Source organism: Amblyraja radiata, chromosome 3, assembly GCF_010909765.2.
Source record: "Amblyraja radiata isolate CabotCenter1 chromosome 3, sAmbRad1.1.pri, whole genome shotgun sequence".
Classification (NCBI taxonomy): Eukaryota; Metazoa; Chordata; class Chondrichthyes; order Rajiformes; family Rajidae; genus Amblyraja; species Amblyraja radiata.
Window position 1 is genome coordinate 19813715 of NC_045958.1, and position 21646 is coordinate 19835360.

The 21646-nt window shown below is 45.0% G+C and overlaps 1 protein-coding gene across 1 annotated transcript in view; it reads right to left on the reverse strand.

The window, feature by feature from the left end:
• The window catches only part of tmem232 (transmembrane protein 232), a 52135-nt gene extending 31202 nt beyond the window's left edge, over positions 1-20933 (reverse strand). Inside the window, exons 1-5 of the mRNA XM_033017412.1 lie at positions 20827-20933; positions 14347-14506; positions 12759-12870; positions 11230-11335; positions 464-621 (exon numbers count right to left, since the gene is read on the reverse strand). Of these exons, the coding sequence (XP_032873303.1) occupies positions 464-621; positions 11230-11335; positions 12759-12870; positions 14347-14483 (513 nt within the window). The 5' untranslated portion in view covers positions 14484-14506; positions 20827-20933. The remainder of the gene's footprint in view (positions 1-463; positions 622-11229; positions 11336-12758; positions 12871-14346; positions 14507-20826) is intronic.
• Positions 20934-21646: the final 713 nt, after the last annotated feature.

A 21646-nucleotide genomic window follows, 5' to 3' on the forward strand; every position in this document is an offset into this window, starting at 1 on the left:
CAATTTGCATTTGGTTTTCCCAATGTAGTGCAAACCACATCACGATTACCACATTTACAGAATTGGAAGTATTACAGGCAAATTACTGGTTCAAAACTAAAACAAAATGCTGATGTTGAAAATCTGACACAATATAGAGAAAATGCCAGAGACAGTCAGCAGGTTCAGGCATTCCCTGTGGAAATACAGGTAGTGACTGATGAAATCCTGACGAAGGACCTCAGACCCAAAAAGTCATCTGTTTCCCTTTCTACCTGACCTGCTCAGTGTGTTTCCAGTATTTTCCATTTTTAATTTATCTGGAAGGACGTGTGGACCCTTGAAAAGCACCAAAAGCTTCAACATTTTTTCATTATAATTTATAGCTCACAAACATCAATCTATTTTGTGGCATCAAAGTGTCTTCCCATCTTGTTATGCTTATGTGTTTAAAGACTAGGTGATATTTAACTTAACAAAGTACCTTTGTTATCTTGACTTCACAGGTGTAGAGATATGATTGCTTCACTGCATCCGTACAAATCCAGTACAAGATTGATTCCGCAAGGTAGAATAAAACTGGAATTTGGTCTGGATGCAATGGTGCATGGTCCAAAGAAATCAAGAGAATATCCAAAGCCTCTTGAGAAATAAAATAACTCTATTAGTACCAAATCAGATAGAGTTCAATCAGCAAAGATTAATCTAACTGTTTTCGTTACTTTTTCATTAAACATATTATCTTTAGCAAAATATCTATTTTATTAAATATTAGATTTGATCATAATCAAAGATATTAAATTCAAAATAGATGCTGTGGTCGATATGGAAACTAAAACATTTGTCCAGATTTTTTTGTCCATCTATTTTATGACTGGAACCCCATGAATGAAATTTACAAGTCCAAAAATTCAGGGCAATTGTATGTTTCTAGATTTTTTGCACCTATTTTAGCCAATAGTCAGTCAAGGCTTTACAATGATCAGGAAGACCTTAAGTGTTAATCGACTATTCCTTCATGAGAGCGGATTACACAAGAGACATAGAAACATAGAAAATAGGTGCAGGAGTAGGTAATTCGGCCCTTTCAGCCAGCACTGCCATTCAATAAATCATGGTTGATCATGCAAAATAGTAAGATTAAACGAGAACTTACCAGTTTGAAGTTTGATCTGTATTTTATGAGGAGTTACGATGAGGGATTACGTGAAGAACCCGCTCAGCGCGCATGCGCGGCATACTTCCAAGCAGCGGTGTGGAATCACAGATAGACACAGTTATTGAAGTAAACATAGTAAAGAAAAGGAGACATCAGTTATCAGTTTGACCCATATTATGAGAGTGGGAGCGGAGGGCACGTAATCCCTCATCGTAACTCCTCATAAAATACAGATCAAACTTCAAACTGGTAAGTTCTCGTTTAATCTTACTATTTTACTTCGGAGTCACGTGAGTGACTACGTGAAGACTTCAAAGCTCTGTGATTTCAAACCGTGTAACAGTTTTATTTCACTCACTGCCGAAGTTCTTGAGGGAGGAAGTGTTATCGTAATCAACCAATGAATCTGTTTGTAGAAAAACACAATGGTATTTTTTAACAATAACAACAAAGAAATTAAATTGCTCCCCTGGGCTTAAATTAAATATTTGCAGTCCGTAAATCTTTACTGCAAATAAAACAGGTTTTGCCAACGGCTTATTATAAAATTTCTGAACGGTCTTTCCCCCCAACATCCTGCTGTAGCCAGGATGTGGTCTATAGGCATGTCCATTCTTTTAGCCGTCGACGTGGATGCTGCCCTGGTGGAATAAAATTTGTACATGTTAGTGTTTATCCCAGCAGTTTTTAGCACCTGCTTGAGCCATCTCGCAATGGTTTGGCTCGTCACCCAACCATAAGGTTTTTTATGACTGACCCACAAGGCATTTCATCTCCCTCGAATATTTTGGTTGTGTCTATGTAGGATAGTAGGTGGGTCATGGCACATAACCGTGGTTCTGGTGGGTAAACCCGGTATTCCACGACTGGATTAGGTGTTCCTGGTCTGCTCTGTTTGATCATTCGCTGGATAACGACAGATCTGGTCTGGAGCTGTGATCATGTTGTCCAGTCGCAATAGGTGTAGTGACTGGACCCTCTGTGCAGATACAAGTGCCATCAACATGAGTGTTTTGAGCATAGATTGTTCCAGGTTAAGGGGTCTGGCTGGTGGCCATCCCCTGAGGTATGTCAGGACCACACTGACATCCCATGTATGGGTGTACCTTGGTCTAGGGGGTTAGAGTTGTAAATACCGTTCATTAGTTTGACCACCAGCGGGTGGGACCCCATGGCCTGTTGTCCTGGAGCTGGTTTTAAATAGACAGGCATGGCACTTCTAGCCGTGTTGATGGCTCTGTAACTGAGTCCTTCATCGTTGGTAACTGTAGCGGTTGAGTAGGTGGTCCCTTTATCCAAGCAGTACTTCTCCCATTTCTTGATGCTGGACAAGTGCTGTTTTTTAGTGGATGTTCGAAGGGATGCTGACATGGTGTCGATGGTTTGTTCTGATAATCCCAGTCCCAGAAGTGGTTTGTGCAGGATCTGCAACCCAGGAGTTTGATTTTCATGGCACGGGTGGCTTGTGCCCGACACTGGGTGTTAATAACTCTGGGTCACTGGGGATACCATCGGAGTTTCAACAACCATGTCATGGAGTTTTGGGAACCATGGCTGTGTAGGCCAGTCGGGTACTATCAAAATACCTGAAGCAGAGTCCATTTGTATTGTGCGTAGTCCCCAACTGATGAGGCAGAAGGGAGGAAATGCATAGAAGAAGAATTTCCCCAATCCAGCGCGAACGCATCTACCGCTGCTGCCTCAGGGTCTGGTTCCCAAGCGACATACATAGGTACCTGGTGATTTAGCCTTGATGCAAATAAATCGATATCTGGCGTGCCATATTGCATGATAACTTTTGCAAATTATTTGGGGTTTAACATCCATTGTCATTAAATTTACGTGACCTGGTGTCTGCCACTGTATTTAGCTTACCTGGCAGGTAAGTTACTGATAGCCAAATATGTCTTTCGACACATCATTGCTAAATTGTGTTGACCAACTTGTCGCATGATACCGATTTTATGCCGCCCATATGGTTAATGTAGGCTACCACCGTAGTATTATCTATTTGTAACCGTACATGCAAGTGATGCATATTTGTGCATATGCTTTTAAACCATAAAAGTCACCCAACATCTGTAGATAATTAATGCCCAGTGTAAGTGGTAACGATGATTCTGGGTTAGTCCATCTACTACTTATTAGTGATGATAATAGGTTGAAATTATGCCAAACATTTTTTGCCCACCACTGTAGTTATGATATTGCTTCAGTGGGTGACTTCATGACACGATCATAATGACCTGTATGTCGTTTTGGTGCCTGTACCTTTGCTCTTTGTAAGTTTTGACAGTGCAAAGGTCTGAATTGTGTAGCCGGAAATGCTGCTACCATATTCCCAATTACTCTGTTACTTGTCGAATAGTTGGGAGTACGTGGACCATTAAATTGTTGCATGATTGTGCCAATTCAACTGTTTAGTCTCTTGGCAAAGTTACAGTCACGTAGACTGAATTAATTGTGAAGCCCAAGTAGTCCATGATTGTGGATGGCTTCAACTTAGATTTATCTGGATGTAAGACAATCCCAGGGTTTCGAATAACTGTTTGGTAGCTGATACAGCTAACATAGTCAATTCCATGGTCTTGCCTATTTTCCCATTGGGTAACGCTTTAAATTGCCATAGCTGCCCCATCCAGGTAAATTTCAGGTATCTGCGATGATCCTTGTGAATGGTACTAAAATAGTAAACATCTTTAAGATCAATGCTTGCCATGAAGTATCCTTTGGAAATTAGTTGTTTGGCAGTAACAACCGTTTCCATTTTGTAATGTATATACAGGTGCACAACCTTTTATCCGAAGATCCAAATAACGAAAACCTCCGAATAGCGGCCATTTTTTCGGTCCTTGAAGAAAGGTCCTTGAAAACGTTCACCGAGGGCGGCCCGCAGAGGTGACAGCGGAACCTCCGGTCGGTCCTCGAAGAAAGGGGAACTAAATCCCCATTCATAAAAGAGAAGGTGAGGGTATATTGCGCGGGAGGTTTAATAATTGACAATATGCTGCTGCCTGCCCGCTGAGTTAAAAAGTTCCCACGGTAGACTCACGATCAAAGCCCCCGGCGGGCGCTAGCACGTCCGCGGCAATTTACAACCGCGCCGGGCGTTGTAAGGCCCCCCTCCAGGTCATTCTCAACCCCGTAATTCGGGCGGGAGAAGTCGCCGCTGCCGGTGCCCCGCAAAGCAGTCTCCCACCGGGGACCCGCGAGCTCCCGGTGTCACCATCCACCGGAGTCGGGTCGCAGCAGCTCGCCCCCGCAGCTCTCCACGCTCCGAAGCTGGCTAGCTCCACGGAGGTAGGTCCGTAGGTCCACAGGCTCCACAGCTCCCACCGCCGCCCTCCGACCCCCAGGCCCACTGCAAGCACGGAGTTCCCAGAGACCCACAGCCAGCAGCAACTCCAGCCCAGCCCCGCTCCAACTCCAGAGGAACACGTAGGGGCAGAAGCTGATGGTGTGCAAGGTACGTCTTGTTCTTGGGGTGGCGGATGAGGGGGCGCAGCTCGGGCTGTGGGCAAACTGCCACTTGTCGCCGTAGCGGCCCATCGGGGAGCGGATTCCTCTGGAGTTGGAGGGGGAGGGGGGTATTGTGCTGTTTGATCGCCCCCTGCTATCCCAGGGACAGGGAGACACAGCGGCTTTTTAGACTGGTGGGCAATCACTTCCAAAGTTCTGCCCACACAGTCAGTACACCTCTCCTACACTGCATTTCATACAAACATTTATTCTGCAAGAAAAAACGACATTGAAGACTCAAACTCGCGATCGAGTAACTGCCAGGATCAAGGCGCAAACTCGCGACCTTGCGGATATGAGCCGAGCACTCTACCACTGAGCGAGCCATTAAAATCTACGCTAAAAAATTTCCATTCCGAAGACCGACAAATTCTGAATTACGAAAAGTGTCTGGTCCCAAGGCTTTCGGATAAAAGGTTGTGCACCTGTACTTAACAACCATATTTAGTGAAGTTAAGTCAATGATGATGCGACATCCACCATCTTTTTGGGTTTAGTGACGAATATTTGATACGAATTCCAAGGGTTCATGTTTCCCATGATACCCTTTGTAATTAATCTCACCAGTACAGCTTGTCCCTCTCGTTTCTTTAACTGAGAGGGAAAATACCCTCTGGGGTAAATGTTGAACTGGTGGCAATTTTTCTAGTATGAATTGTATTTTGTATCCACTAAAGCCATTGAGTATATACTGATCACTTGTGATAGACTCCCGTGCTTCTTAAAACAGGTGTAATCTCCCCCCTGTTAGTATTAAGCCCCTATTTCTATACGTTGGTAGGAACCACCCACCTACCTCCATGGTTATGGGTATTCTTCTGTTTCCTGCCGGTCCAACGAGTCTTGCACGTTGTCTGACGTGGTGGTGGTGTTGGGGGGTGGCGCATTTTCCATGGGGCCTGCTCTGGGCCTTGGCCTGAAAGGCTTACGGGATTGACATGCAGGCCCCGAGCTTTCACCAGTACCATGAGGTGGACCCTCCTGGTGGACGCGTTAGAGGTACTGCTGACTGGTTTACGTGTGGTGCTCATTCCAGACCCTGCCCTCTTGTGCCGATATTTTGGACACTTCGTCCAGCCAGACAGCAGGATCTGTGGTTGTGAGGTCAGCGTTCTTTGAGGGCAGGTTTTGTAACTTCCTGAGAAGTTGAGGAGCACTGCGAACAGTAGGTCAGGTGTTTTGCCATACTACCGTGACCCTCTGGAAAGAGCATGCGAAAATGATAGCCGACGTCAGGGATATCAAATTCATTTTTTGATATTTTGGCTTTTTTAATAATGGTGGCCACTTTGAGTAAATGCAATTTAGGGGAAGCGTGATGAAATCCAACGCCTCATGACTACCTGTCTTGGAGATTTTTGAAAAGAACAGGTAGTAAGCTGGCCATCAGTTGAGACTGAAAAGCCATCTCGCTAGTGGTGGAGCCACATAGCGGCCACACCCAGCAGCTCTTCCTGATCCTGTACCTCAAGCATACTCCCGATGTTGTTCAGCCAGTGACCCCTCTTCATGACCAGCCCAGCCACTGGTCACCCCAAAGCTAACCACACTAAGGAGGAAGCGATGGGCAGTGCCTAGGCACTGTGGAGGGTATGCCTGAACCCTCCAGCGAGACTGCCCCTCACATAGCATGTCTCGCAGGAGCTCCTGCTCCAGGAGCCGCTCCAGCGGCTCAGGCGGCTGTCTCTCTCCCATGCGGGTGGAGAGACGTCCCCTCCGACAAGTCGGAAGCCACCGGCCGGATGCCTCTTCGGATGGCTAAACATCCAGCCCGCAGCTCAGGCACTAGCGGGACTGGTTTCGGCGCGGTGATGGGGATAGCGGAGCGCCCGGTAATTGTTCCTACCGCCTGTTACTGCCCCCCCTGCAATGGAACGCTCCTCCGTTGGAGTCGAGCGGGGGACAGGTTCTTCTAGAGCTTTTGTGCCTTGTAGAAGCGAGAGCGCCCCTCAAGCAGCGCGTCTCACAGGCACCTGCTCCGAGAGCCGCTCCAGCGGCTCAGGCGGCTCTCTCTCCCCCCGTGCGGGTGGAGAGACGTCCCGTCCGAAATTGGGAACACCTGCCGGATGCCTCTTTGGGTGGCTATGCATCCAGCCCGCTGCTCAGGTACTAGCGGGCTGGGCTCGGCACGGTGTCGGGGAATAGCGGAACACCGGGTAAATGCTCCTACCGCCTGTTGCTGCCCCCCTCCCCGACGGAAAAACGTTCCTCCTTGAACGGGAGACAGTTTTATTCCAGAGCCTTTTTCTCTGCCTGTAAAACACAAGCAGAAAAAGGCTCCCCTGTAATAGAAACCCGACCTCAGGGTACTCACCTGACGGTCCGTTTCATTCTGTAGCGGGAGCGCCTAACTCCCATTACAGCCGCTGTTGCACTGCTGGCGTTAATGCCGCGCATGCGCGCTGAGCGGGTTCTTCACGTAGTCACTCACGTGACTCCGAAGTAAAATCAGTACCCCTTTCCTGCTTTCTCCCCATATCGCTTGATTCTGTTAGCCCTAAGAGCTATATCTAACTCTCTCTTGACTACATCCAGTGAATTGCCTCCTTTGCCTTCTGTGGCAGAGAATTCCACAGATTCACAACTCTCTGGATGTAAAAGTTTGACCTCATTTCAGTCCTAAATAGCCTACCACTTAGTCTTAAACTGACCCCTGGTTCTGGACTCCTCCAACATCGGGAACATATTTCCTGCATCTAGCCTGTCCAATCCATTAAGAATTTTATATGTTTTTATAAGATCCCCTCTCATCCTAAATTCCAGCAAATATAAGCCCAATCGACCCATTCTTTCATCAAATGTCAGTCCCGTCATCCTGGGAATTAACCTGGTGAACCTACGTTGCACTCCCTCAATAGCAAGAATGTCCTTCCTCAAATTAGGAGACCAAAACTGCACCCAATATTCCAGGTGTGGTCTCACCAGGACCTTGTACATCTACATCCTTGCTCTTATACTTAAATCCTCTTGCTATGAAGGCCAACATGCCATTTGCTTTCTTCACTGCCTGCTTTTTTTCAGTGAATGATGTACACAGTCACCCAGGTCTCATTGCATCTCAGTTAGGCCACGTACCATCAATGTCTTAATGAATGTAACTGACACAGCTAATCACTACACTACATCTTGAGGCCTCAGGACTTTAAACCTCGTCATTATTTATGTGGGTCCTGACCGATCTGAGCAAATTATATAATAAATATTTTGAAAGGAAATAAGGAAATATTGTCCTTAAGTGGCTCAAATTAGCAGAAAAATCACTTCAATCCATTCTCCTATTAAACACATTAATGTATGGCACTATGATTTTATTTTTCTGTATTATTAAATGTTTGAAGCCATTCTGTCATTCTTTCCCCACAATTATGATGACCATCTTTCCCTGCCCTAGGTAGATTTACTTGATGTCTCAAAGCTATTTCTATTTGTTTGACAAATAGATTGATGTGGATGGAAGAAGTTTTGAAAGATGTACTCCATTTAACACCATGTTTCAAACCACATTTGTTAAAGCACATTTGGTATTCCATTCCAAACACTCACAGGCATGCAGTTTACATTTCAAAATGAACATTTGCTTGGGCTGCACACTAGGAACATAGAAGAATACATAGATTCTTTGTCAGGAATCAAGATGTCATAAACATGGTGAAAATCACCGCTCTTATCACTGCTGGGTGCTGCTCTATGGGGAACTAGACACTTTAGTGATACTCTTGAAGCACTAAATCATACATAGCTCAGTGAAGAGAGACTGCACTTGAAAGCTGGTGTTGGAACAGCTTGGGGCGTGTGGTGTGGCTGTTTAGTGTTGTAATCTGGGACTCGAGGCTGCACCCTGCTGGCACGATGAGTGCGATGCTTTCCTGGGAACTGAAGCACGGGTAGAATGATAGAGAAATCTCTGGGCAGAGGAGAATTTGCAGGCAAATACATGGAGGCAGAGAAGCAGCCAAGGGAGATCATAGGGTCCAGGATGTTTTGTTGCCAGGCATTGGCCCCCAAACACCATAGCAGCCAGCCAACAGTCCCAAGCCCCACATCTCACTGCAGTGGAAGTAAAGCTACAATCAAATTGCCAGTCCAATGCACCATCGCTGAGCCGTAGGCGATTTATTGCTGTGGGAGTACCAGCAATGCATTCATACCAGGTTCCTGGCACAGTAGCAATGGAGAGGGCAGACGTTTGTAGCAGGTGTCAGCAGAGTGTGCTATATTAATTCAACAACCTCTTTTATTGCACATTTCATTGGCGTTCTCTTGCTTGGAAATGCATGCTAAGCACTATGGTTGAGAGCTTCAGTTTAATGGTTGAGAGCTTCAAGTTCCTGGGTGTTATACTACCAATGATCTGTCGTAACCAACCAATTCGCACAGTATTGGTCTGTCTTTTTTTTTTTTTTTTGTCTAGTTAAATATAGTGTTGGTGTTTTTTAATACTGGTTTTAAATGTGTATATGTGGGGGGCTGTTTAAAATCTCTTCCCTGTCCGGGAGACCCGACCTTTTCCCTGTCGGGTCTCCGTTGTCGTTGGGGCCTAGCACCGTGGAGCGGCCTCCACCTGAACGACCCGGGGGCTCGGGAGACTGCGGAGCTGCGGACTACTCACCATCTGGCCTCGGAGCGTGGGGAGCGGTGGTGAATCGCTGCTGCGACTCGACTCCTGGGGCTCGGAGGCTCCAACAGCGCAGCCGCAGGTCCGGTGGACTGGGACATCGGGAGCTCGCGAGTCCGGGTGGAGAGACCGCTTCCCGGAGCTCCCGCAACGCGACTTCTCCAGCCCGTGTCGCGGGATTGGAACGACCCGGAGCGGGGCCGTACATCGCCCGGCGCAGCTTCATGGCCGTGGGACATTACAGCGCCCGCCGGGGGCTCCAACATTGTGACTTTTAGACCGGGAGCGGGGCCGTAAATCGCCCGGCGCGGCCTAAAATGGCCGTGGGACTTATCATCGCCCGCCTGGGGCTTGGACATCGGGAGAGAAATGGAGAACAGGAGAGAGAAAATACTTTGCCTTCCATCACAGTGGGTTCACTGTGATGGATGTTTGTGTGAATTAAATTGTGTGTATGTCTGTAGGAAATTGTCTTTGTTTGTATGGCTGTGGAAACGGAATTTCGTTTGAGTCTCACTGAGGCTCAAATGACAATAAATATTGTATTGTATTGTATTGTATTGTATTTGATGCAAAAGCCAAAAATGCACACCAATGTCACTAGTTCCTGAGGAAACAGGAAATTTGGCATGATTTCAGTGACTTACAAACTTCTACACCTACACCATAGAAAGTATACTGTTGGATTACAGCGTCTTGCTTTGAGAACAGCTCTGCCCAAGACCTCAAGAAATTCCAGAGAAATGTAGATTTATCCCAGTCCATCATACAGATCATACTTCCCACCAATGACTCCACCCACACATCACCCTACCTCGGACAAACAGCCAACATAATCAAAGACTTGTTCCACCCCGATCATTCCTTCTTCTACCTGCTCCCATCCGCCAGAATGTGCAGAAGCTTGAAAACACGCACCACCTGACTCAGTAACACCTTCTTCCCCCTGTTATCAGACTTCTGAATGGTCCTTCAATAAGCTTGGGTGCTGTTGGATTCACGTCTACCACATTGAGGGCATTGGGCATTGTCTATGGAACTGCGGGGGCCACAATGTTGTGAACTACTGTATATTCTGCACTCTAATAATAATAATAAATTTTATTTAATGGGCGCCTTTCAGACATCTCAAGGACACCTTACATAGATTCATAGAAATAAAAACATATAATCAGAATAAAATAAGTAATAAAGACATCACAGAGACACAAATTAAAAACAGAATTCAGTCCAAAAACAGAAAATCAAAAACACAGTGTGAAGAGAGAGCAGCGGCAGCCAAAGCGCGCCAGCGTTCACTCTCCCTTCACGGCAGCCATCTTGGACACAGACTTACAGGATTACATTAGACAAAAAAATCATCCCCCCACAATGGATACCACTGTGGGGGAAGGGGGAAGGCACAATGTCCAGTCCCCACCCCAAGTTCACCCCAAAGTCAGGCCTATTGAGGCCACCGCAATTGCCTCTACGGAGGCCCGATGTTCCTGGCCGTTCTCACCGGGTGGTCTTGCCCCGGCGTCGGGAGAGTCCTCTCGGCGGCTGGGCCACCTGGAACGGCCGCTTTCTAGCTGGAGACCGCGGCTTCCGAAGCCGACAAGGCCGCGCCGGTTTGGAGCTCCCAGGCTCCCGATGTTAAAGTCGGCGCCGCCTCTCCGCTCCGCAGACCCGCAGCCCGGAGGTGTTGCTCTCGGCGGTCCAGCTCACCAGAGCTCCAGCGCGTCGCTCCACGCGGCGACCCAGGCAAGGCATATGTACTATATCTCTGTACTATATCTTCCCCCTTTGCTCACTGCACTTAGCTCTATCCATTTCTTGGCATGTCAACAAATCAAATTTTAAGTTTAATCAACGGAATGACTGTCATGCATTGCACCTGTAGTATTCAACAATTTGTTTTATGGATTAGTTAAGAGTAATTATCACAATTCTTCCTTGAAGTTGACATAAAACTTACCTTCTTGAATTTTCCCTTTACATTGAACCAGCAAAGCTAGCTCTGCCCAAGCTACTGGTAGATTTACGTGATCCCCTGAACCAAGTGTACTCAGGCCAACTTTGCGCTAAGGAGTGAAGAACATCAATTAACATAATTAACATCATTATTTTGTTTGTAGAATTCAGCATTTACCAACACTATACCTTGTCACTAAAAGTACTGCATTACAGTAAAATATGGCAAAGCTTAGATTGTGATTATAGAAACATAGAAACATAGAAAATAGGTGCAGGAGTAGGCCATTCGGCCCTTCGAGCCTGCACCGCCATTCAATATGATCATGGTTGATCATCCAACTCAGTATCCTGTACCTGCCTTCTCTCCATACCCCCTGATCCCTTTAGCCACAAGGGCCACATCTAACTCCCTCTTATATATAGCCAATGAACTGGCCTCAACTACCTTCTGTGGCAGAGAATTCCAGAGATTCACCACTCTCTGTGTGAATTATATTATTTAATCACATTATATTAATTAATGTGTGGACCTATTCAGATGAAAGGTCCTGACACGAAACATCACCTATCCATTTTTTCCAGAGATACTGCCTGATCTGCTGAGTTACTCCAACATTTTGTGTCGATCTCTGCAGAAGCTATTGCCTGAGTTCATCCTTTTGTGCTGTAGTTTGTCATTTCATGTCCCTACATTAGTACTCCAAATTGTCCTAAACTTTCCTTTCTCTGCAGACTTTGGTTAAAGTGCACTCACTTAATACTATTAAGAACCAAGTGTTAAGAGTGTTTAATTGTCATATATACTGGGAGCAGAACAATGAAATTCTTACTTGTTGCAGAGAAGATTTGTAAGAATGTTGCCAGGACGAGGGGCTGAGCTATCACGGGAGGTTGGGCAAGCTAGGAATTTGTTCCTTGGGGCTCAGGAGGATGAAGGATGGTTATAGAGGTGTATAAGATCATGAGGAGAACAGATAGGGTAAATGCACAGAGTTTTTTTTTAACCATAGGTAGGGGAATCAAAGCTATCAGAGCCAGAGGACATAGGTTTAAGGTGAGGGCGCAACATTTAACACAAACCTTAGAGGAAAATTTTTCACTCAGAGGGTGATGTGTATATGGACTGAGCTGCCAGAGAAGGTAGTTGAGGCAGGTACTGTAACAACATTTAACAAACTCTTGGACAGGTACATGTATGGGAAAGATTTGGAGAGATATAGACCAAATGCGACCAAATGGGACTAGCTTACATGGGACATTTGGGTCAGCATGGATGATTTGGGTTGAATGGCCTGTTTCCATGCTGTATGATTCCCTGACTCATTACACTCTATTCTCTGCATCTGCAATTTTATTATTTTCAAATATGAAATGTAATTTCAAATGTAACAAATTGGAGAAACTGAGCAACTCATAAAATTAGGGGCTACCCCTCCCATCTATCTATGATAGTATTTTATATAATGAATATGCCAAAAATTGCTATTTCATCTAACGATGGAATTTGTATTATTTCATGCCGTTATTCACCTTATTTCTGGTGAGCATTTTTTTAGCCATATCAATCATTCGTTCCTTCTCATTTTTTTCTTCTGCACACTTAAACTTCTGCACAAATTGTTCTGTGACTTCAAAGAGGGGTCTGAAAAACAATATGAACAATAGTATATTGTAAACAGTAATATTAAAAGCAATTGTTAATAATTAAAAGCAGTTGTTTTTGATATAGTTATTTTTTAGTTAAAGATGCTCAACAAGACTTTTCAGAAATGTCCAATCACTAGGCTGAAACATTAAAAGGCTTGTCCCACTTTGCGATTTTTTTTCAGCGACTCCGGCGTCATTGACCGACGTATCAAGCCGCCGAAAAACCGTCAAGTTGTACAACAAGCTTGACACAGATGACGACAAGCTGCGACAATTTACATAATCCGTCGTCACAATTTTTCGGGACCTGGGACGACCACAACAGCAAGAACATACGACAACCTACGACATCATGCGACCGCACAGACGTCAAACAACGACTACCGAGGTCAACATACGTCCACCCGCGACACGATACGGCAAGATACGACAAGCTAAGACACTGTCTGTGACAACAGAAGACAAGTAACGTCATTTTGATCCGTATCTTGATGCAGGCACTGTCGCCGGTTGACGTATGATGACGTATGATGACGTATGATTGACGCAGGTTGTCGCAAAAGGAATTCGCCGAGGTCATGACCTTGCGACATCGTATGTCACCTGGCGTCATCCTGGCAACAATCTACGACAACCTACGACAGGAGATGACAGGCAACATCAGGCAACGTCAAGCCCACTGTTGCTGCAAGGTTTTGAACATTTCAAAATCCAGCGGCGACAAGAATAAAGTGACGACAGTTGCGGAGACCTGTCACGACAACACAGGCGTCAAACCGCGACCATGAGGTGACAGCCTATCTTTCGGCTGTCGCCAAAAAAAGTCGCCATGTGACAGGGGCTTAACTCTGTTTCTGTCTCCACACATGCACTTTGACCTTGAGCCCCTCCAGGAAGGGAGGGGAGGAAATTCCAATACACAGAAACATAAGAGACTGCAGAGAGGGGTGGACACAGCTTTACAACCAGCCAAGAGCAATTGGAGTCATGAGTAAAACACAAATTGCTGTACACAATGCACTCCAGTAATCATAACCCCTATAGTTATCCTGCAACATTGCCTTCCTCGATATCCCTTCATCTGAAATGTTATTATCTATTTTTAGCTTATTTTATCTCGCTTCTATCCTCCTGATCCAATTTCACAAATAAGCCAGTTTAAATTCTCCACAATAGAACACAACACCAGCTCCTCCTGTCTATAGAAATTCATTACTGCGTAAAATCTAGTAAGTACTATTGCACAAAGGGATCCTTCAGTGCATAAAATGTAATTGTACACACTCCATTATAAATTCAAGAAACACCATAGAAATGCTTTGCATTATATTCCGTTAAAAAAGTACAATCATAAGGATGCATCACAAAAAACAAAGCAATAATATATAAATAACACGTCTTGGTACTGAATGATAATATATTTGACAATCATTTGTGACATGACAACATAAGCATTAAAGTGGCACTTAACTTTTTAGCAGCGTTTGTTGAATAGCAGTCTTTCAAGGCTTCTGCTGACTTTTTTGCAAGTGTAGCTTCAAGTATTATGTGATCATTTTGGGAAACTATCCCAAATCTGTGCACAATGGGTATCTTCAATATCGGCATCTTTACAGTTGTAAATGGCTAATCTATATGCAAAATAAATGCACAGCAAAAAATTATGAAAGTGATACAAATACAGCAGGGGATACTCCAAACATAGTTGCAAGGCTTTAAAATTTAGAGGTCTTTAAAATGATGAGAGGGATAGACAAAGTTGACGTGGATAAGCTTTTTCCATTGAGAGTAGGGAAGATTCAAACAAGAGGACATGATTTGAGAATTAAGGGACAAAAGTTTAGGGGTAACATGAGGGGGAACTTCTTTACTCAGAGAGTGGTGGCTGTGTGGAATGAGCTTCCAGTGGAAGTGGTGGAGGCAGGTTCGATTTTATCATTTAAAAATAAATTGGATAGGTATATGGATGGGAAAGAAATGGAGGGTTACGGTCTGAGTGCAGGTAGATGGGACTAGGGGAAAATAAGTGTTCGGCATGGACTAGAAGGGCCGAGATGGCCTGTTTCCGTGATGTAATTGTTATATGCTTATATGGTTCTATGGTAAAAAGGCAATGATTCATTTCCGGACGTTAAAATTATGTGTAATATATTTGTCATATAGAGTAAAATTATGTTGTAAAAATTTGTCATATATAGTAAAATGTTAACAAAATTATTAAATGTCACCATACTTCATGGTCATAGCATTACATTAGCACAGAAACCAGCTGTTCCACCCAACTCCTCATTGCCCACCAAGTTGCCTACCTAAGCTGGTCCCATTTGCCTGCATTTTAGTTACGTTTATTGTCATGTGTACTGAGGTACAGTGAAAAGCTTTTGTTGTGTGCTAATCAATCAGCGGAAAGACAATACATGATTACAATCGACAATCCAGTGTACAGACACATGATAAAGGGAATAATGTTTAGTGCAAGATAAAGTTCAGTAAAGTCCAATTAAAGATTGGGACTGCTCTCCAGTTGATAGAATGGCTCAGTTGCCTGATAGCAGCTAGGAAGAATCTATCCCTGAATCTGGAGGTATGTGTGTTCACTCTTCTATCCCTCTTGCCTGATGTGAGAGGAGAGAAAAGGGAATGACCAGGGTGAGACTTATCCTTGATTATGCTGGTGGCCTTGCCGAGGTAGTGTGAGGTGTAAAGGGAGTCAATGGAACAGAGGTTGGTTTGAGTGATGATCTGGGCTGCATCTACAATTCTCTGCAATTTCTTTCGGTCTTGGATAGAGTGTTGGCAAACCATGCGGTAATGCATCATGATAAAATGCTTTCTACATCTGTAGAGGTAGGTGAGAGTTGTTGGGAACATGCCGAATTTCTTAACCTTCTAAGGAAGTAGTGTTTGTGTTTTCTTCGCCTTAGCTTCGATATGGATGGTCCAGGACAAGTGAATGAGTGAAAGGCCGGGCAGATGGCAGCTGCCATGGACCTGTTGCAGCAGTAGGTGAATTGCAGTGGATCAAGGCTGGATTTAATGTGCACTATTACCAACCTCCCGAGACACTTCATAATGTAGATGTCAGAGCTACTGGGCGGTAGTCATTAAGGCACACTACCTTGCTTTTGACCTCCTAATTAATAGATTAAGCAAATGGACACACAACAGATGAATTCCAAAGATGTGTGCAACTATCCACGTTAAGGAGACATCAAGAGAAATAGATGAGGCTGGAAAATAGAGGACAAGGGAGCATTGTTTGTAAATCAGAGGCAAGCATTTCAGGGATGATATTGGGAAATATTTCTAAAAAGACAGTGGTCAAATTTTGGAACTATCTTCCACAATGGGCAACTGATGTCAAATCATTTTTTAATTCACATTTGAGATTGATAAGATTTTGTTCACCATTGGTACTAAGGGACAACAGGAAATGACAGTATTAAAAAAGTCATGCTATTGAACATGTGTAAGAAGGAACTGCAAATGTTGGTTTAAACCGAAGATAGACAAAAAAAGCTGGGATAACTCAGTGGGACAGGCAGCATCTCTGGAGAGAAGGAATGGGTGATGTTACGATAACCCAAAACATCGGCCATTCCTTCTCTCCAGAGATGCTGCCTGTCCCGCTTAGTTAATCCAGCTTTATGTATCTATTGAAGCGGCACCTAGTGGTTAAACTGTGTATTCAGAACCCTTATCATTGGTTGGGTCGGTCACGTGACAGGGGTTCGTTCGTGGGCTTTTCAGTATGTTCAGTAGCTAGTGCTCTTCATGACGTCAAGAGCTTAGATCGTTTATTCCTGACCAAGTACACATGTAGTTCGAGTGTTGTTTTCGCCAATAATGAACATTCAAGGACCCAAGCAGGCGTTCCAGGTGTGACAGAGGTTCATCTGCATCTCCTCCAACCTCATCTATTGCATCTGCTGCTCTAGCTGATCTACATCGGTGAGACCAAGCGTAGGCTTGGCGATCGTTTCGCCGAACATCTCCGCTCGGTCCGCATTAACCAACCTGATCTCCCTGTGGCTCAGCACTTCAACTCCCCCTCCCATTCCAAATCCGACCTTTCTGTCCTGGGCCTCCTCCATGGCCAGAGTGAGCACCACCGGAAATTGGAGGAGCAGCACCTAATATTCCACTTGGGCAGTTTGCACCCTAGTGGCATAAACATTGACTTCTCCAATTTCCAGTAGCCCTTGCTGTCTCCTCCCCTTCTCAGCTCTCCCTGAGCCCTCGGGCTCCTCCTCTTCCTTTCTCCTTTCTTCTCCTCATCCCCCCCCCCCCACCCACCCTAAATCCGTCTGCCTATTTCCTATGCTCCATAGATGCTGCTGCACCCGCTGAGTTTCTCCAGCACTTTTCTACGTTCGATTTTCCAGCATCTGCGGTTCCTTCTTAAACATATTAGGCAGGGAATGGTGTTGGCAAGACTGATGGGAGTGAAGGGGCTGATAAATCCCCAGGGCCTGATGGTCTGCATCCCAGGGTACTTAAGGAAATGGCTAAAAATTGTGGACGCATTGGTGATAATTTTCCAATGTTCTATAGATTCAGGATCAGTTCCTGTGGATTGGAGGATAGCTAATGTTATCCCACCTTTAAAGAAAGGCAGGAGAGAGAAAACAGGGAATTATAGAGCAGTTAGCCTGACCGGTGGTGAGAAAGATGCTGGAGTCAATCATAAAAGATGATATAGCAGCACATTCGGATAGCAGTAACAGGATCGGTCCAAGTCAGCATGAATTTATGAAGGGGAAATCATGCTTGACATCTTCTGGAATTTTGTGAGGATGTAACTAGGAAAATGGACAAGGGAGAGCCAGTGGATGTAGTGTACCTGGACTTTCAGAACGCATTTGATAAGGTCCCACATAGGAGATTGTTGGGCAAAGTTAGGCCACATGGTATTGGGGGTTGAGTACTGACATGGATAGAAAATTGGTTGGCAGATAGGAAACAAAGAGTAGGGATTAACGGGTCCCTTTCAAAATGACAGGCAGTGACTAGTGGGGTACAGCAAGGCTCGGTGCTGGGACCACAGCTATTTACAATATACATGAATGATTTAGATGAAGGGATTCAAAGTAACATTAGCAAATTTGCAGATGACACAAAGCTGGGTGGCAGTGTGAACTGTGAGGAGGATGCTATGAGAATGCCGGGTGACTTGGACAGGTTGGGTCAGTGGGCAGATGCATGGCAGATTCAGTTTAATGTGGATAAATGTGAGGTTATCCACTTTGGTAGCAAAAACAGGAAGGCAGATTATCATCTAAATGGTGTCAAATTGGGAAAAGGTGAAGTACATACAGGTTCAGGAATAGCCACTTCCCCAAAGCCATCAGGCTATTAATCTCAACTCTAACAAAACTCTGAACATTAATAGCCCATTGCACTGTATCTGCTTATTTATGTGTGTATATATATATTCAATGGTATATGGTCACACTGATCTGTTCTGTATTTATTTATGCCTACTATATTCTGTTGTGCTGAAGCAAAGCAAGAATTAATTGTCCTATCTGGGACACATGACAATAAACTCTCTTGAATCTTGAATCTTGATCTGGGGGTCCTTGTTCATCAGTCAATTAAGCATGCAGGTACAGAAGACAGTGAAGAAAGCGAATGGCATGTTGGCATTCATAACAAGAGGAGTTGAGTATAGGAGCAAAGAGGTTCTTCTGCAGTTGTATAGGGCCTTAGTGAGACCACACTTGGAGTATTGTGTGCAGTTTTGGTCCCTAATTTAAGGAAGGACAATTATTGCTATTGAGGGCGTGCAGCGTTGGTTTACAAGGTTAATTCTTGGGATGGCGGGACTGTCTTATGCTGAAAGAATAGAGCAGCTGGGCTTGTGTAACTTGGAGTTTAGAAGGATGAGAGGATATCTTATGGAAACATATAAGATTATTAAGAGGTTTGACATGCTAGAGGCAGGAAACATGTTTTCGATGTTTGGGGAGTCCAAAACAGGGACCACAGTTTAAGAATAAGGGGTAAGCCATTTAGAACGGAGATGAGGAAACACTTTTTCACACAGAGAGTTGTGAGTCTGTGGAATTCTCTGCCTCAGAGGGCGGTGGAGGCAGGTTCTCTGGATACTTTCAAGAGAGAGCTAGATAGGGCTCTTAAAGATAGCGCAGTCAGGGGATTTGGGGAGAAGGCAGGAACGGGGTACTGATTGGGATGATCAGCCATGATCAAATTGAATGGTGGTGCTGGCTCGAATGGCCGAATGGCCTACTCCTGCACCTATTATCTATTGTCTATTGCTGGGGATCCGCACGACCCCTATTTGGCCACGTCGTCCGCCGAGTTGGTCTATGGCTCCCCGCTTAAAGTACCCGGCAATTTCATTCCAGCGGCATGTGGGCGGCACGTGGGCAGCAGGAACCCCCTTCGTGTCTGCTGGCACACCTCCGCGAGCAGGTGGGCAAGCTGGCCCCTGTCCCGACCTCTTGCCATTGGGTTGCCACTTACTATGTCCCACCTGCCCTCAAAAACTGAATTTGTTGTTAGCAGGGACTCGCACCGGACACTGCTGCAGCGCCCTTACGAAGATCATTTTCGGGTGTTGCATCCTGGCGTCGTGACTTTCCTGCTGGATGTCGGGGCCGGTAGGAGGTCGTTTCGGTGGCCCGCCTTGAGCCAGCTCACCTCGATGTCGACCGCCCGGTGTTGGTGGGCCAGCCCCGTCATAGAGTTCGCCCACTGGCCCTCCCTCCCGCTCCCGCCTTTACACCTGTTGTGCCTGTCTCCCTGTGTCCATGTGGTCTGGCCACCTTATTCAAACTCCGGCTCGTTTTCTTTCCTCTGGTTCTGGGGGGGGGGGGGGGGTCATGTAGCGGCACCTAGTGGTTAAACTGTGTATTCAGAACCCTCGTCATTAGTTGGGGCTGTCACATGACAGGGTTCGTTCGCGGGCTTTTCAGTATGCTCAGTAGCTAGTGCTCTGGATACAGAATTTCCCCTGAATAAGGGGATTAATAAAGTATTTATCTATCTATCTTCACAATGACAAGAGCTTAGATCGTTTATTCCTGTCCAAGTACACGTGTAGTTCGAGTGTTGTTTTCACTAATAAAGAACATTTTGCTCTACCTGCCTGGACTCACTACACTATGCTACTGAACACAACAGGCTTGATGAGCTATGTGATCATGTATTGTTCATATATGTGCTTTGCTTTCCCCCCAGCTAAATTATTTAAATCTCTGGGGAAGGGGAAGTATCTTTTAATTTTATCTGATTGTGCCTAAATTCTATTAGCTGAGGGATAAAGTGTTCTCCTAGTGTGATATGCTCACTGGCACTCTACTTCTTATACTGAACAATATTTTCGGCTCCTACCACACTCCTTACTCCACTCTTACACTCGACAATTTCTTCAGATTTTTAATATTTTTCGCTTCTTTGAAAGCAGCAATTGCTGTAGCTGGTTCTTAGTTCTTAGCCTCGGTTTTGACAAGTCCCAATCGCCGCTTCCTTCCGGTCCTATTGTTTGCAACCTTAGCTAATACTAGATCCAACACAGCCTGCTTGTTTGTTGCACTAAAAAACAAAGATCTTTGCTAAAAACACTCTAATTGAGGAGGATACTTTGTAGTATTTCCAACCCCCCTTTGTGTTCTTGTCGCTGCCATTTTAATGATATAGTACTGTGTTAATATAATAGTACTGTGTTAATATCAGACTAAGTTACCTTCAACTCTTGGGGCCGAAGGAAATCACGTTTAACTCCCTCTCAGAAATATTTTAGGTAAGCATGAGAACGACAATGAAGAAGGGGTTAAGAAAAGTTGTTTTTTTAATGATATTTCTACTTGCTACTTGCAAAGCAATTTCTATGGTTCAATGGCCCGCGCAAAAGACGGGCATTTGGTATGTTATAGCGACAGGGGAAGGGTAGCCGCAGTAAAATAGAAATGGATCTAATACCGACCAGCATTCAGGAGGAAACTCCGAACCCCATCCCTGTCCAGGCTGAGTCGTTGTTCCTCCATGCGTCGAGTCTGTTGTCCCGGCGGTTTCCATGGAAACCTCCCCCCCACCCCCACCCCCGGAGCGCGCGCCACGGGTCACCGAGAGGCGAAGCTGGTCTCTCTCTGCAAACAACCTTTAGTTTCTTACTGGATTTAAAACAGCGCTACGTTTCCGCCGCTCCTCTCAACCCTCCAGATAACAAAAAGATCATACATGAAACGCAAGCCAATGGCTTGTTGACAATTCTGATCATGCATGATTCCGTTTTATTTATCCGTTCACGGTCAGGCCATGCTCTTAAATGCACAGAATTAAGTCGCTTGTTTGGCTATTTAAGAGAACTGTGAAGTGTTAACGACCATCACTATGGGCTAGAGTAGCCAACAGTACATTATTGAACAGGATGGAGAAACTCAGCGGGTGCAGCAGCATCTATGGAGCGAAGGAAATAGGCGACGTTTCGGGCCGAAACCCTTCGATCTTCCAGCGTCTGCAGTTCCTTCTTGAACACTTATTGAACAGGATGCCCCGTTTTTAAAAGTAAACCTGGTTGTCGTATGGCCAAGTCAACGAAAGAGCCACGAAACAAAATAATTACAGCCTATCCTATTTGTATGGATTCAATACAAGGAGAATCATCTTCGTTATTGATCCTATTCGGTACTTAATTTTTGAAAACTCTTATCAAGTTAATTCCATACAATTCATTTTGAACAAATCCATGTTCATTTCTCTCATCAATCCACATGCGTCCAAATGACAATTATGCTCTGAATATT